Genomic DNA, 13,619 nt, shown 5'->3' with positions numbered 1-13,619 from the left:
ACAGGTGGTATTTCTTTAATTTATTTTTTGCCTGTAGGATCTCCTCCCCACATAGTCTGCCAACTTATGGCAGGAGGCAATCAAACACTTTGGAAAGAGATTTTATTCCTCAATTTCTTTTGCCTATGCAAATATCACCACTAGTTAGGACGGCAGCCAAAAGAAACTCAAATACAGTTCCCAACCAAGGATTAAATAATTAGCTGTTTATTTGTCTTTCAAACTCTCTGCTTCCTTTTTGAGATTTCCCTCCTCCCCTTCCTTCTAAAAACTTCCAACTTCTGCATCCCTATATATCCTTCATTATATATAAACATTTGTCTCTTTTCTCAACTTCCCTCTAGATAATGCCATGCTATACTGCCTAATGAGTTTGGTCATGACTGTCCACAACTTTAGAACTCATGTAATTAATTATACCTATGCAAAGTGAATGTAAAGGGCTCCAAATAAGAAATCTCCTCAATTACATGGATTGTAGTGGTTTAAACCTACTTTGTACTCACTTTATATAGCTGAAAATGCTACACAATATGCAAGGCCAAGGAGGGCCAGACCCCTTTTATTACCCTGTACCAGCAAGAGCTGAGAAGAGAACTGATTAGACTCATGCCAGTTTCACACTGTTACTGTTGCCAGAGCTGCTTTGTGGAAGAATAGTACAACTGGTGCGATCAACCACTAAGAATTTGTCTGACAGGAAAGCTTGTAATGGGGGAAGAGAGGTGTATGAGGAAATGCAGGATACCTTCAACATCAGACCAAATGTAGACTCCACATTGAAACACCTTTTAGCTAGTCAGAGAGCTCTCTCTACATTTTAATAAACACCTCTGTAAAACCAATGTGATATTTTCCCCTATATCTTTTAAAATTTTATAATTTAACATAGTCAGTCCTACTGAGTGCAAAGGACTAGTTCAAAGGAACACATTAGCAGTGGTTTGGTATAAAAGTCAGTATTAACTGAATGTCTACACTACAATATTGAAATGAAATGTGTTGATATATGAAAACTTCGTTATTTAGAAATCCAATATCTGATTTAATATATTATCACTCTTTTTTGTTTGTTCTCCCCTATAGATGGCCAAATAAAACTGAGTTATTCACTAATAAAATTTGCTTCACTAAAAAAGCTCTTGAAAACTGTATATTATTGGAGAGTTCAGTATAAATGTTGGAAATCCTTAGACTACTGCATTTTTAATCTGGCTGGGGATTCAGTTGAAATCAACGCTATAATCTTTGTCAGTAATGGGATTTTTACTATGAGGAAACAGAATAATGCTCACAAAACATATTTATGTTTCGAGTTTCACATACATACCAGGCCCTTGAGTGTACATACTGACCAGTGCAGTATATATGTATTTTAATATACATATATATATAGTTATACATACACACATTGTATGAGTTAATGTATATACACAAAACCAGACAAATATGAATCATTTGAATAAAAATGTACTTCCAACAAAGTATTTCTCTATTAAATCCATGTTTATTGCATAAGTTTTATCACAGTGGAGATTAAATTATGCTTAATCATCCGGTCAGTGCTTTTGTACCTTCACTATACCAAAAACAGTAAAAGCAACTCAGTCATACACTCAAAATCCTGTTACCATCCCACCACTCATCGCCTCAATGTGTTCCTTTAGTTGCCATGTACTGATAAGATTGTAAAAAGATATATCTCATCGGCTTATTTATAACAACATTTTCTTCAAGTATTCGGAAAGCAGTACAAATGTCTGTACCATATATTAGAAACATATTTGTAATGTTATTTATTGCTATAGAAGGGAGGCTCCTGATGGAATGATAATGAAATATAATGTCACTGTGTATGAAGATGATCTCAGCATTCTGTCATTTTCACAACTCTTCCCATGTTAGTGAACAACACAAGATAAATGGGCTTCTTTCCTTCCTCTGTCATTCGTGGGATTTCTAACTATAAATAAACAATGCATACACTCACAACATGTGTAGTGCAAATTCCAAGTAAACAGAATGACATGGAAATAAGACATAGTTGCCAACTTTGGTTCAGCAAGACAGCTCTGATTTCATGACTAGTGCCCTGCATCCCCACTCTCCATTCAAAGCCAGAAAAGTCGCATGTCAGCTACAATGATTAACAGAGATTGTTGAGGGATGGGGCCATATTGGAGAGCAGAAGAGACAATCTCTATACACTGTGTTTTGTTTGCGAGGTTTAATGTCACGCATGCCATAAAACCTCTAAACATGCATTGGTTAGCAACCCAGAGAACCCATCCCATGTTCAGAGACTTTAGTGTTGGCAACTATGTCAGGGACTGTGTGGTCCAGACCAACATAAGTTAATATTTTTTTCCAGATAGAACTGTTGAAAGAGAACATCTACAACACTGTGATTTAGAAAAAAACTTAATATAATAATAATTATTAGGAAAGACATTCAACTTTTCTTAAACAAACCCCAAATAGTGGTTTGCTTCTGCATTGCTCAAGGCCCATGGCAAACCTTCTGCACTGAGCTCAGGGCCAAAAAAAATTTCTGAGTTGCATTTATTTTTCTTAATTATGCATTCTACCCACACAGCCATTTTATTCATTTAATTAAAAGTCCCCTACATTTCTTCCAGTGGAATAAATTATTTATGTAGGGAAAGGCAACTAAACCCCCATAAAATAAAATAAAAATAAAACATACATAAATATAAAATTTACAACTTATCCTAGATTAATCAAAATCCCTTTCTCTAAAGCAATGGCAAAGAACAGAAGAGTTATATAGCCTATCGGGGGGAAAAGCGGTACATATTTTTACCATTTTTCTTCAATGTTCAGTTTTGAGAAAGTTATTTTTTATGGCTGCATTCTCAATCTGCAACTTAATTGCTGCGTGTCAAACACTGGGAAAGATGACTTTATTGAAACATCATTCTTAGGCAACATGTCAAACCTTTAACAAATATAACACAGAGCTAGCTCTAAAATTCTCTCAGCTAAAAGAGGGATATATATATATTTAAAATAAAAATAAGAAAATCTTTGCAAGTAAAAGGAAACCTTTCCTGGGACACACACATTCAGGTTTAAAAACTGGGAAATCATAAATATGGTCATTGAATTACTTCAGAGAATTAAGGCTTCTAAAAATTTCAGTGCCAAAATAACCTCTCTGCATCAGTATTAAGAATAAAATACATTTTGCATTTTAGGTTGTGTTTTTTGTTTTGTTTTTTAAAGATGTTTCTTAGTTCTGTAGAATCTCATCATATAAGATTACATACTGTAGGGGAGAGTTAGAACTGTTTACTGATGTTTTACTTTAAGTAGTTGTTAGACTAAGTTACAACGATAAAATCAATTATTGATCTGATTCATTACTGTACATGGGGTAGTTGGCTCATTTCACCTTTTTTTCATGTTTAATGTGACCATTTCTTCTGTATTTGCCATTTGGTATCCCGTTGTGGTAATGTCCATTAATGGTGCTATGTTCATCACTTGACCAAAGATGTTTGCTTTGTTTTTGGATAATCTTTGCTATCCTGGCCAAAATGTAGTAACATAAGGCAGTACCAAGTAGTACAACAAAGGCAATATCCAGTAAGAAATACTGATAAAAAGAGATGGTGTAAACAGCAGCACGTAGATGTTGTGCTCCATTGTGTCGGAGGATGTAATTAATCCAGTACACTGTCCGATTAACAGGATGCCCGGGTTGGTCCTTGTGAATTTCAGAGAGCTTTTGGGCCCGTTGCCTGTAGCTGCGGGAAAGAAACAAACAATGTGACAAATTAAAAATATTATCTTGCTCTCAAATGACAAGGGTCCATGTGAACAGAGAGATGTACTTGAATTTCTCCATATTGAGTGGGGTATTTTGGTAGGAAAATGACAAATAATAGCAGGTTTTTGAGATGCACTATAGGATAGGTGAGTCCTCTTCAATTCAATAGTAAAAGTATTCAGAGAAAAATAAATACTGACAATAGTTGTACTTACATAGTTGTACTTTATATCTGTACACATGTTAATATGGGGTAAAATTCACCCCATGCAGAGAGCCAGCAGACGGGTTTAAATGGGACTTCAGTGATGCATTGCCCTTCGGTTGGCCTTCTACATGGGGTGAATTTTATTCACACTGAAAAATAAACAAAACAAATTAGAGGAATTCCCCCCTACAACACTAAAATAGACACATACTCTGTCCAATATATTGTTCATTTATACTCCTGTCCAATGAAATATGGAAAATAATGTTGCTAGTTATTAGAGAGATGTAGAATAAAGTGATATGCCCTGTCTCTACTATAGTCTGAACAGATTTTTATATTGTTTGACACTAGATCTTTCATGTTTGGGATGCATTTTTTTTAATTTATTTTTTAGTATCAGAATGCCCTGATCATGGGGATTCCCTTTTCCCTTTATTTCAGGACAAACAGATTACTAATGGGAACCCCCTCCTCAAATCAGATAACTGTACAGTGTAAGGCTGATGTAACTGGGATTCATGAGATTTCCTTTGCAACTTCCTACGTAGGTATTTTTTCCTTCATTAATACCCTTCTCCTACTGACTATTTTATTTACTCACAGCATTGTCCTGCCCTAAGACAATAAAAGTGTCACCCACAGACACTGTTCCTATCAACTCGGTAAGTTGTGTCCAAAGCTCCTACAGTGTAATGCACTAGACAACTAGCTAGAACATTGACCTATTTAATTTAGGAATAGTCTATGTGCTACAAATGATAGCATGCATTTGGAATAAGAATCTAATACATGAATATTCCTCCTCTTAAGTACCATGGGACAACAGGTAGCATTTAGCAGTACTATAATCACTGGGTTTAGCAGTTGATTTTCTTACATTAAGTTACAGTGTGAACACAGGCACACTCCTTGAGAATGTGAGCTGTCATCAATGGCAATAGTCTTGATGACAGCATGAGTCTGTCACTATAACAAGACTAAGTGAAATCTCTCTCACACAATCATATGCTATAAAACCAACATGCTTTTGTTCACCACAGGTTGCTAACAGCTTATAGTAATTTATTATCTGTTAATGTGACTTCTCCAGGTTCTTTTCTGCAAGCCCAGAGTGGGTGTAACTTCTTCTACCCTGCAGATGGAGGCAGAAGAGAAGCCATATGCTTGGTGGAACCCCCAGATATAAAGGTCTCTAAAATCTGAAAAAGAATACCCCTGCCTTCCTGTTTGTTTGGGAAGCCAACAGGGCCCTTTCACAGATTCTGCATTTTTGACAAATCATCGTAGATGTGAACTGGTGATATTCCTGTTCCCCTGGCTGACAGTGACTCTGAATCAGTTAGTGTTTTCTTAGAATGCAAGACTCACTCAATATAAAAGGTTAATAGGAACAGTTAATTTCTTCTGTGCACAAGAGACAGAGTAGTCTTTGGCTGCCCCATCAATGTTCTTCATGCCACTCTGTTTACATGTGCCTCTGTGGTGCTATTATGTCTTTGGATCCTTAATATCTTGCCCTTCATCCTGTCACTGAATAGTAATAACATGCCAGACCATCCAGCAGGAGCAGCGCCAGGGTTTTTGGCGCCCTAGGTGGGAGTCCTTCCGCGCTCCTGGTCATCGTCGGCAATTCTGCGGTGGGGGGTCCTTCCGCACTCCTGGTCTTCGGGGCACTTCGGCGGTGGGTCCCGGAGCGAGTGAAGGACCCGCCGCAGAATTGCCGCCAAAGACCCAGAGCGTGGAAGGACCCCCCGCCGCCGAATTGCTGCCGAGGGCGGCAAAATGCCGCCCCCCCAAATCCTGGTGCCCTAGGCGACCGTCTAGGTCGCCTAAATGGAAGCGCCAGCCCTGCCATCCAGTCTCCAGCCTGTCAAAAGAGAAAGCGCTCTCTGCTACAAGACTAGTGGACACTTCATCCAAAGTGTCTGTCATGACAACTGTGTAAATTAAGGGGACATCCAAGAGCAAATTCAGCCAGAAAGACTTGTCCTCTAGCCACAAAGTGAGAGAGTAATGGTAAGCAAATAGAATCAGACTGAAGTGACTAATACATGTGCCAAACTGAAGTGTCTGCAGATGAAAACTTGACAATTGTAGTTCCAGACATGCCAACATAGAAGCCAGCTTATGAACCCAGGCTGTTATTGAGTCCAGCTGAATTATGAGAGAAACTCAAGACCTCAGATTCATAATTCTTTGTAGAGACGATAATATTTTACTGATCAGCTTGAATGACACACCTCTGCCCCAAGATAAATCTGCTTCTGGGATGAGAAAAGAGAACCTTGTGTTTATTCTCTAAACCAAGCTGTGGGCAGACAAGGCAAGGTTACTCTTTTGTATCCATTATACCATAGGACCCAGACAACAATTTTGGATCAGCTACAATTCAAATATTCCAGCTGATGGAGCCAAGTATATGCATAAAATATGTTTAAACCTCTCTGTCAACACAGCAAAAAATGACCATTCTACATGTTACTACTGTTTCATAGTGATTCCATCAAGACAGATATACAGATGCTTTGCTTTACAGAGAAGGATAAAGTGTGTGGGGAAAGGGTCAGTTGTTGTCCTTGAAAAATATAGGATTAATGGTCAGGGATCTTCATCTGGTGACTGTACGTGCTAACAAGAAAAGTAAATGAGGATAATGATTTTTAATATGGCAGATAGAATACTAATTATTGGAAAGATTTGTCTGCATTATGTACAGGACCACATTTTAAAGGAATGACTTTTTGTGTATCCATAATGCCTGCACTTCTTTGTGCATATTGGACAACCAGGCAGGAACTCAGCTGTGTGCAGAAATCTCCATTTGCATAAATATCTGTGCATACAAATCCTCGTTTGCATAAAGATTTAACCTAATGACAATTAAAAAAACAACGTTTCCTTACCTGGGATCATTAATGACTTTCACCAGTGCTTCATATAGTTCATCCTCAGTAACTGTCTTCCAGTTTAATAATATTCCCATGCCTTTGGCCTGCACTCGGGTCATAGTATCATAGTGGTCTCCAAAGAGGGGAATTCCCACCACAGGCACTCCATGGTACATGGTTTCAAAAATACTGTTCAAACCACCATGGCTAAGAAAGGCTTTAATGTTAGCATGACCTACAGAGAGGAAAAGTGAAGTAAAGGAAAGAAAATGCTTTACAAATATGTATATTATGTATCATAAAATTACTGAAATTAGAAATAGAAAAGAACAATTATCACATCCAGCAATTCTTCCCAATCAAGTATTATTTGAATAGTGTGCTGTTTTAAACCCTTTCTCAATTCATAGGTGAATAGATTGAACAAAACCAGCTTCCTACTGGATGCCTCTCTCTGCCAAATTAATATATTGCCATTTATCATTATCCTTAGTTTCCAAGCCTCTGTTTTTGTCCAAACCAATGTGAACAATTTTTTCAAATAAGATTTTGTGAGGCACAGTATAAAATGGTTTAATAAATCTGAGTATATCACAGCTCCTTTCAAATTTCTACGACTTCAGTTCAGGAAGTGCATGCAATTGCTTGAAGTTACATATATGCTCAAGTACCTCCTTGAATTTAGGTCACAGAAATTTAGCAATCGATGTTTTCTCATTCCTTGTAGTCCAACATACAAGGTGGGATATATTCAACAAAATGAAAATCTCATTTCACACACATGGTTTAAAATAATTAATATAAATGGTAAGTGTGATATTGAGGGATTCTGACTAGGTCGAATCTAGCAGACCCTGAAGTTAAGTTCACATGGTATCCCCAGAGCAGCACAAAGATGCAGGTATCCTTTCCTCAGGTTTCTGTTTAGAGTGGAAAGTAGCACTGAGTGATTTCAGGTTACTCTGATTTGCTGGAAAAGTTGAAGGAATAATAGGATTGAATTGGAGCATCCTATAAAGCCTCATGTTTACTTTTATCTAAATAATACATCAGTTTCATGAGGGACAAAAGCTGATTACTTTTAACAGACTGTTGTTGATTATTACCATTGGTACATGCTAACTTAGCATTATAAATGAACCAAGGAGAGAACCTTTATCCCCAAGAATTCATAGAATCATAGAATATTAGTGTTGGAAAAGACCCCAGGAGGTCATCTAGTCCAATCCCCGGCTCAAAGCAGGACCAACACCAACTAAATCATCCCAGACAGGCTTTGTCAAGCTGGGCCTTAAAAACCTCTAAGGATGGAAATTTCATCACCTCTCTAGGTAACCCATTCCAGTGCTTCCCCACCCTCCTAGTGAAATAGTGTTTCCTAATATCCAACCTAGACCTCCCCCACTGCAACTTGAGACCATTGCTTCTTGTTCTGTCATCTGCCACCACTGAGAACAGCCTAGCTCCATTCATAAAAAATAGAAGTCTTTAGTGACAGAATAATTAATTGCTTTGGGGTAAAATGGTCTGACTGTAACAGTAACAATATGCTATTGTATTAAATAGAAGAATTTGACTTACTCAGTGCATTGTGGTTACCACAACAAAACTAGTTTAGTTAAAACGTATTTGCCTCATCACTACATTATAATTAATACTCTCTCTCACGCCCGCTCACCCCCACCCACTTACTTACTTTTTAATAAGTTACTCCTCAGAATGAATCTTTAGACTGGCATTGTTTTGCAAACAACTTCTAAGTAACCTAGAAGCAACCACAAGCTTTCATTGGGTCCTAAGCTCAATAGTGTTTTCATAAACCGTTGACACAAAGTAAAAAAGCTCCTGGGAATAAATCTTAAACATTCTTTAAAAAGAAACCATTGTGTCTGAGATACAGTTGTTTGACTTCTTATTTCTCAGGTGCTTAGATAACACAGCTATGGCTTAATACCCTGATACATAAACTGAGAGAGTTTGTTATCAATTTGTAATCCACATCCTATGCCTGATAATGCTTCGGTAGGAACAAGCAGCAAATATATAACTATATTGCCACACATACACATTCCTCAGGTTTCAATCAATTGTGTGTGTGTCTGTATGTTTCTGAATTTTCACTGAAAACATCAGCAAAGACTGCATATTTGAAGTGTTTGCTGGTAAAGCAAACATCATATAGTACTCAACTTACTAATAGTTACTGGTGAGCAGTGTTCCAAGATAGCATGATTCTAGTAAATTTCTACATAAGTGACTTCTCTTTTTAAAATATTATCTCATGATTGCATAGCTTTTGCAGTGTATAAAGCTTTCTTCAGTGCGGTTGTCCCATTTATGAAGGCCACAAAGTCCTGTATTTTTTTTAAATCAGCTATGAAACTAAAAGAAATGTAAAATAAATCCCATCTCTTGAATCCTCTCAGCTCTCTTGGAGGTGGGCTAATGAAGTTCTATGAATTACCTACTACTTGGCCATCTTAGTTTTAATAGAACCAACCATTAGGAAAAGACATAGAGATGAGATTGGGGAAGGAGAGAAGGACAGTGATCTTATAGACCTCAGCAATTCTGACCAAGAGGATGGTCTGGGCTCAAGACAGGAGCTTTAAAGCAGACTCCACTGGGGTCCTCTTTCATCCCAACTTAAGCAAGGAATTTGTGTCTTCTCTGGTATAGTACGTACATATAGGCGCTCACAGATCACAGGTTTCCCCTTGCTCAGATGTGGCCTGATCCACAATCCATTGAATTCAATAGGAGTTTTTTCTACCAACTTCAAAGGCTTTGGATCAGGACTATGTTTTGTTGGACTGATAAAGGGATTTATACTGAGGTAAAAGGAATAAACGTGTAACGTATTATAAGCTCCTTGGGGTAGGGAACATATTTTGGTTTTGTGCTTATACAGAGCCCACCCTTAGGGGGCCAGGCCTCTAGCCACTACCACAATACAAATAATAAATGCATAAATAAATAAAATAATAATTTATTGATTTACACTTTATCTGACTAGGGAAGACAGTGAACAGCCACTGAAGATACACCTGACTTAGTTTAGCCCTTGTGTTTAAGAAAGAAAATTGTTTAATTTTGAGGAAAAGCCATGGCTGTGGTAGTGACTTTACACAACAGTCCAGGCACATGCATTTGTGGAGGAGTTAAGAAACATAGAAGATGGGCAATGTTTTGTGTAAGAGAAACTGCCAGATGACTGAAGGGATGAATTCATCAAATTAGTAAATTCATCCAATTTTGTGTTTGGGTATTCCTGGGTGGTTTTCCAGGTGCAAATTCTCTTGCAGAATTCTGGCCAATAAAAGTCACTGACTGAGTCAAAGCCTGATTATTTTCAGTTGTTGGGAACATCATTACTATCTTTGCAGCAATCCAACTGTCAGACACCATAGATGTTGTAAGCGCTTAACTAAAGATGGCACAGTCTTTGGTTCTTTTGGAGGTCCTAATTTCAAGCCATTTGATTATTTAACCAAAAATGAATGTCTTTCAACTATTATGACAACCCAATGATGATAATAATCAATTTGCCTTAGCTAGCACTTTATATACTCAAAGAGTTGTACAAACATTAACTAATCAATTACCACTTTAGTGATGGGGAAACTGAGGAAAGATAGCAGGACCTGATCTTTAGTGTCATAATGTTCTGAAAAAGTTTTCCTTGAGATTTTAAACACTGAGCTCAATTAGGTTTTGGTTGGTTGTAAAGTATTAGCACGAGAAGTCCTCCAGATAAGTGGCATATTTAAATTTTCAAATTTTAAAGGTTTGGATTTTGTTGAAACTCCCCCAGCAAAAAAGCAAGCAAACATGAAAACAAGCAAACAAATCCCTCTAGGTTGAGAACCACCATGGAAAACTGACAGATGGAATGGAGAACTTTTCAAAACGTTGTAAACAACTCAAAATGGAAGTCTGTTTTTTTCTCCTTCAGTTATATTCTCAATACATGACAAACTTCACTAATTAGCACAGGATTATTACTTTTCTTTTGCTCTCAGAGCATAAAAAGTGATTTATTTACCTTGACTTCGTTCTGAGTTCTACATTCTTACCACACTATTTCTGGTATAGAAGTTGGTTATTTTAAAATAACAAATTTTACAGCACTGTCAACTGTATATACTTTGATTTTAAAAAAAGCAAGCTTTCACCACATTTTGTACTCACCAAGGAGGTCATTTTGTGGTAACCATTCTCTGAGTTTTGTATTGTTTCCTAAATTCTTCGGCTTGCTTCCTGAAAACCTAAAATGCACAGCAGACAGCAATCTTTCAAAATAAATTCTCAAAAGTTCTGAAACTGATAGACTTGAAACACACATTCAAATCAAATGATCCCTGAATATTAAAAATAGTCATTCACCTGGAGAAAGGATTTATTTATGTACCATTACATGGAATTGGAATTGTGTCAGCAGGTCAGACAGTTCCAATGGTACAAAGTAATTGACCAATAACTACAGAGTAATTTCAGTTATTTAGTTTTCCTACACTTTGGCTGACAGATAAATATGTGTGTCTGATTTGGGTAATGGCAGTATAGTTTTTTATTTAATACCCATACCAATCCCTGTGTGATGCTGTATGACTGAAACATGACCATTTATATAATTGATATTGCCACTGTTAGACAATGCAACAAACCCTGTATAAAGTATGTCATGTAAGGTGTCAATGGAAAAGCTATGATTTGCTAAAGATGATTATTCTGTTTAAATCCATATATCATCTCTGTATCTGAAGTTATGAATACTGGCTATAGAGCTATATCCCAAATGTGTTTGTTCCAGGGGGAACACCCACCAGGTAAAATCCTCATTGAAGCCAGACAGCTTTGTGATGGCCATTCAAAGGCAATTGACTCTCACAAGGGGCACAGAAGAAGCTTATCCCACCCAGCAAGTCTTCCTGCGGATGCCTTAGCCTCCAAGTGGGCAATGGCTGCTCCTGCGAGTCATCAAAGCCATGTAAGAGTATGTGACTTGACATGTGACCTTGGGCTCCATCTTTTGCCTGTAATTTTTGGCAAACTGAGACTGTGAGCGTTGTTTCGGATAGTAAAATTCCAGTCACATGGTATAGGGAATAAAAGACCCTGGAACATCTCCTTTTTGTCTTCATTTCCTGCTTCATTTCTCTGGACTGGATGAAGCTCTAAACAAGGATTTGATGACCCCCAAGCCATTTGAGTAATTTCCAGAGAGACTTTTGCAAACAAGCAGTTTATTCCATCACTGCTTCAAATCTGATAGAAGAACTTTGCAATCACTTGTATGTATGATTTCTGTCACCATTTTAATTCTCCTCTTCTTTCTTTATAAATAAACCTTTGGATTTTAATTACTAAAGGATTGGCAACAGCATAATTATTGGGTAAGATCTGAGTTATATATTGATCTGGGTATGTGGCTGATCTCTTGGGATAAGAAAAACCCTCTGTTTGATTAAATTGGTTATCAATAACCACTCATCATAAAATCTAGTGTCTGGCTGGTGAAATAAGTGCTGGAATGCCTAAGGAGACTGCATTTTGACTTCTTGTTAACCGGTGTTAACCAGAGACAGAAGTTTACTTTTGTTAATGGCTTGGTATAATCTAATGATAGAATAACCACCAGTTTGGGGGGTGAGTCTGCCCTATTTCTCAGCAGTTTGTCTTGAATCTGGCATTCTCAGCTGTGACCCACTGAGGCATGGTGTATCCCTAATACTCCGATAAGCTGAAGTCTATTATTAAATAGAGCAGAAGGTTTGTATAATCTCTCTATGGGCATTTTGTTGAATGAGAAAATATTAATAAAGCTACCCTGACTGGCTACTACTATATAAATCCCTCTACTCAGTCCTCCCCATCAACATATCCATAACAAACACAGCTCAATGTGTGACTTCCCTTTGCAATCATGCAACCTCCCCTAGGTCCTAACAATAAAAATTATTTAAAAGGAATTACTATCAGTGGTAAGAGGGGAGAGAGGGCTAAGTCTTCCCCAAAGGGCAAAAATCTAATACAAAGACTTGGGGTTCAGGCAGGGAATCAGAACTAGAGGCAGCCATATTTACTGTGGCTAAGATTTTCAATGGCAGTTGGGTGTCCTAACTCCCTTAAACTGATTTGAAAATCCCAACCTGTAGGATTATGGATTGGTAATTACGAAGGTGCTTAGAAATTTATAGCAGTCAATCATAACACATTTAATAGAGGGGGGAGAGAAAGCAGAACATAACTACTTGGGGAAGCTCCCTGTTTGCTCAGCCATATCTTGGGTTAAGGACCTTTGATTTCAGAGTTTATTTAACCCAGAATATAGTTATTAGTTGGAAAAGAAGGAACATCCTCATGTTACCAGTTAAATAAATAATACACCATTGTATGGTTTGTACTATTTAGGCTGCACATTCTGTGCATTTCTTAAAAAGCTATGCTATTTACCAAAAATATATAAAGTAAAAAATAAACTGTGTCATGGTCTTGGACTACAATTTGATGGAGAATATATATAGGAAAGCAATAAAAGAGATTTACCCAACAGTAATTTCATTTATCATACTCCTTCTCTTTCCCCATTTAACACAGAAAAGAGTAATGACAAGCAGAAGTATTTTTCTACTTAAAAGGTCAGTTATACAAGATCCACTTCTTCTTCGGCTATCCCTTGATGTGAAGAAGATGTCTGCCAAGGGGGTTCATTGGTGAATTTTTA

The 13,619-nt window shown here is 37.3% G+C and overlaps 1 protein-coding gene across 4 annotated transcripts in view; it reads right to left on the bottom strand.

Moving 5' to 3' along the window:
- Positions 1-967: 967 nt before the first annotated feature.
- The window catches only part of UGT8 (UDP glycosyltransferase 8), a 72,787-nt gene continuing 60,135 nt past the window's right edge, over positions 968-13,619 (bottom strand). For all 4 annotated transcript variants that reach the window (XM_054031137.1, XM_054031140.1, XM_054031138.1 and 1 more), the window contains exons 4-6: positions 11,084-11,160; positions 6,908-7,127; positions 968-3,770 (exon numbers count right to left, since the gene is read on the bottom strand). In XM_054031137.1, coding sequence (XP_053887112.1) covers positions 3,407-3,770; positions 6,908-7,127; positions 11,084-11,160 — 661 coding nt within the window. In that variant the 3' untranslated portion in view covers positions 968-3,406. The remainder of the gene's footprint in view (positions 3,771-6,907; positions 7,128-11,083; positions 11,161-13,619) is intronic.

This window comes from Malaclemys terrapin, chromosome 5, assembly GCF_027887155.1.
Source record: "Malaclemys terrapin pileata isolate rMalTer1 chromosome 5, rMalTer1.hap1, whole genome shotgun sequence".
Lineage (NCBI taxonomy): Eukaryota > Metazoa > Chordata > Testudines > Emydidae > Malaclemys > Malaclemys terrapin.
This window is presented reverse-complemented; position numbering and strand designations above follow the sequence as displayed.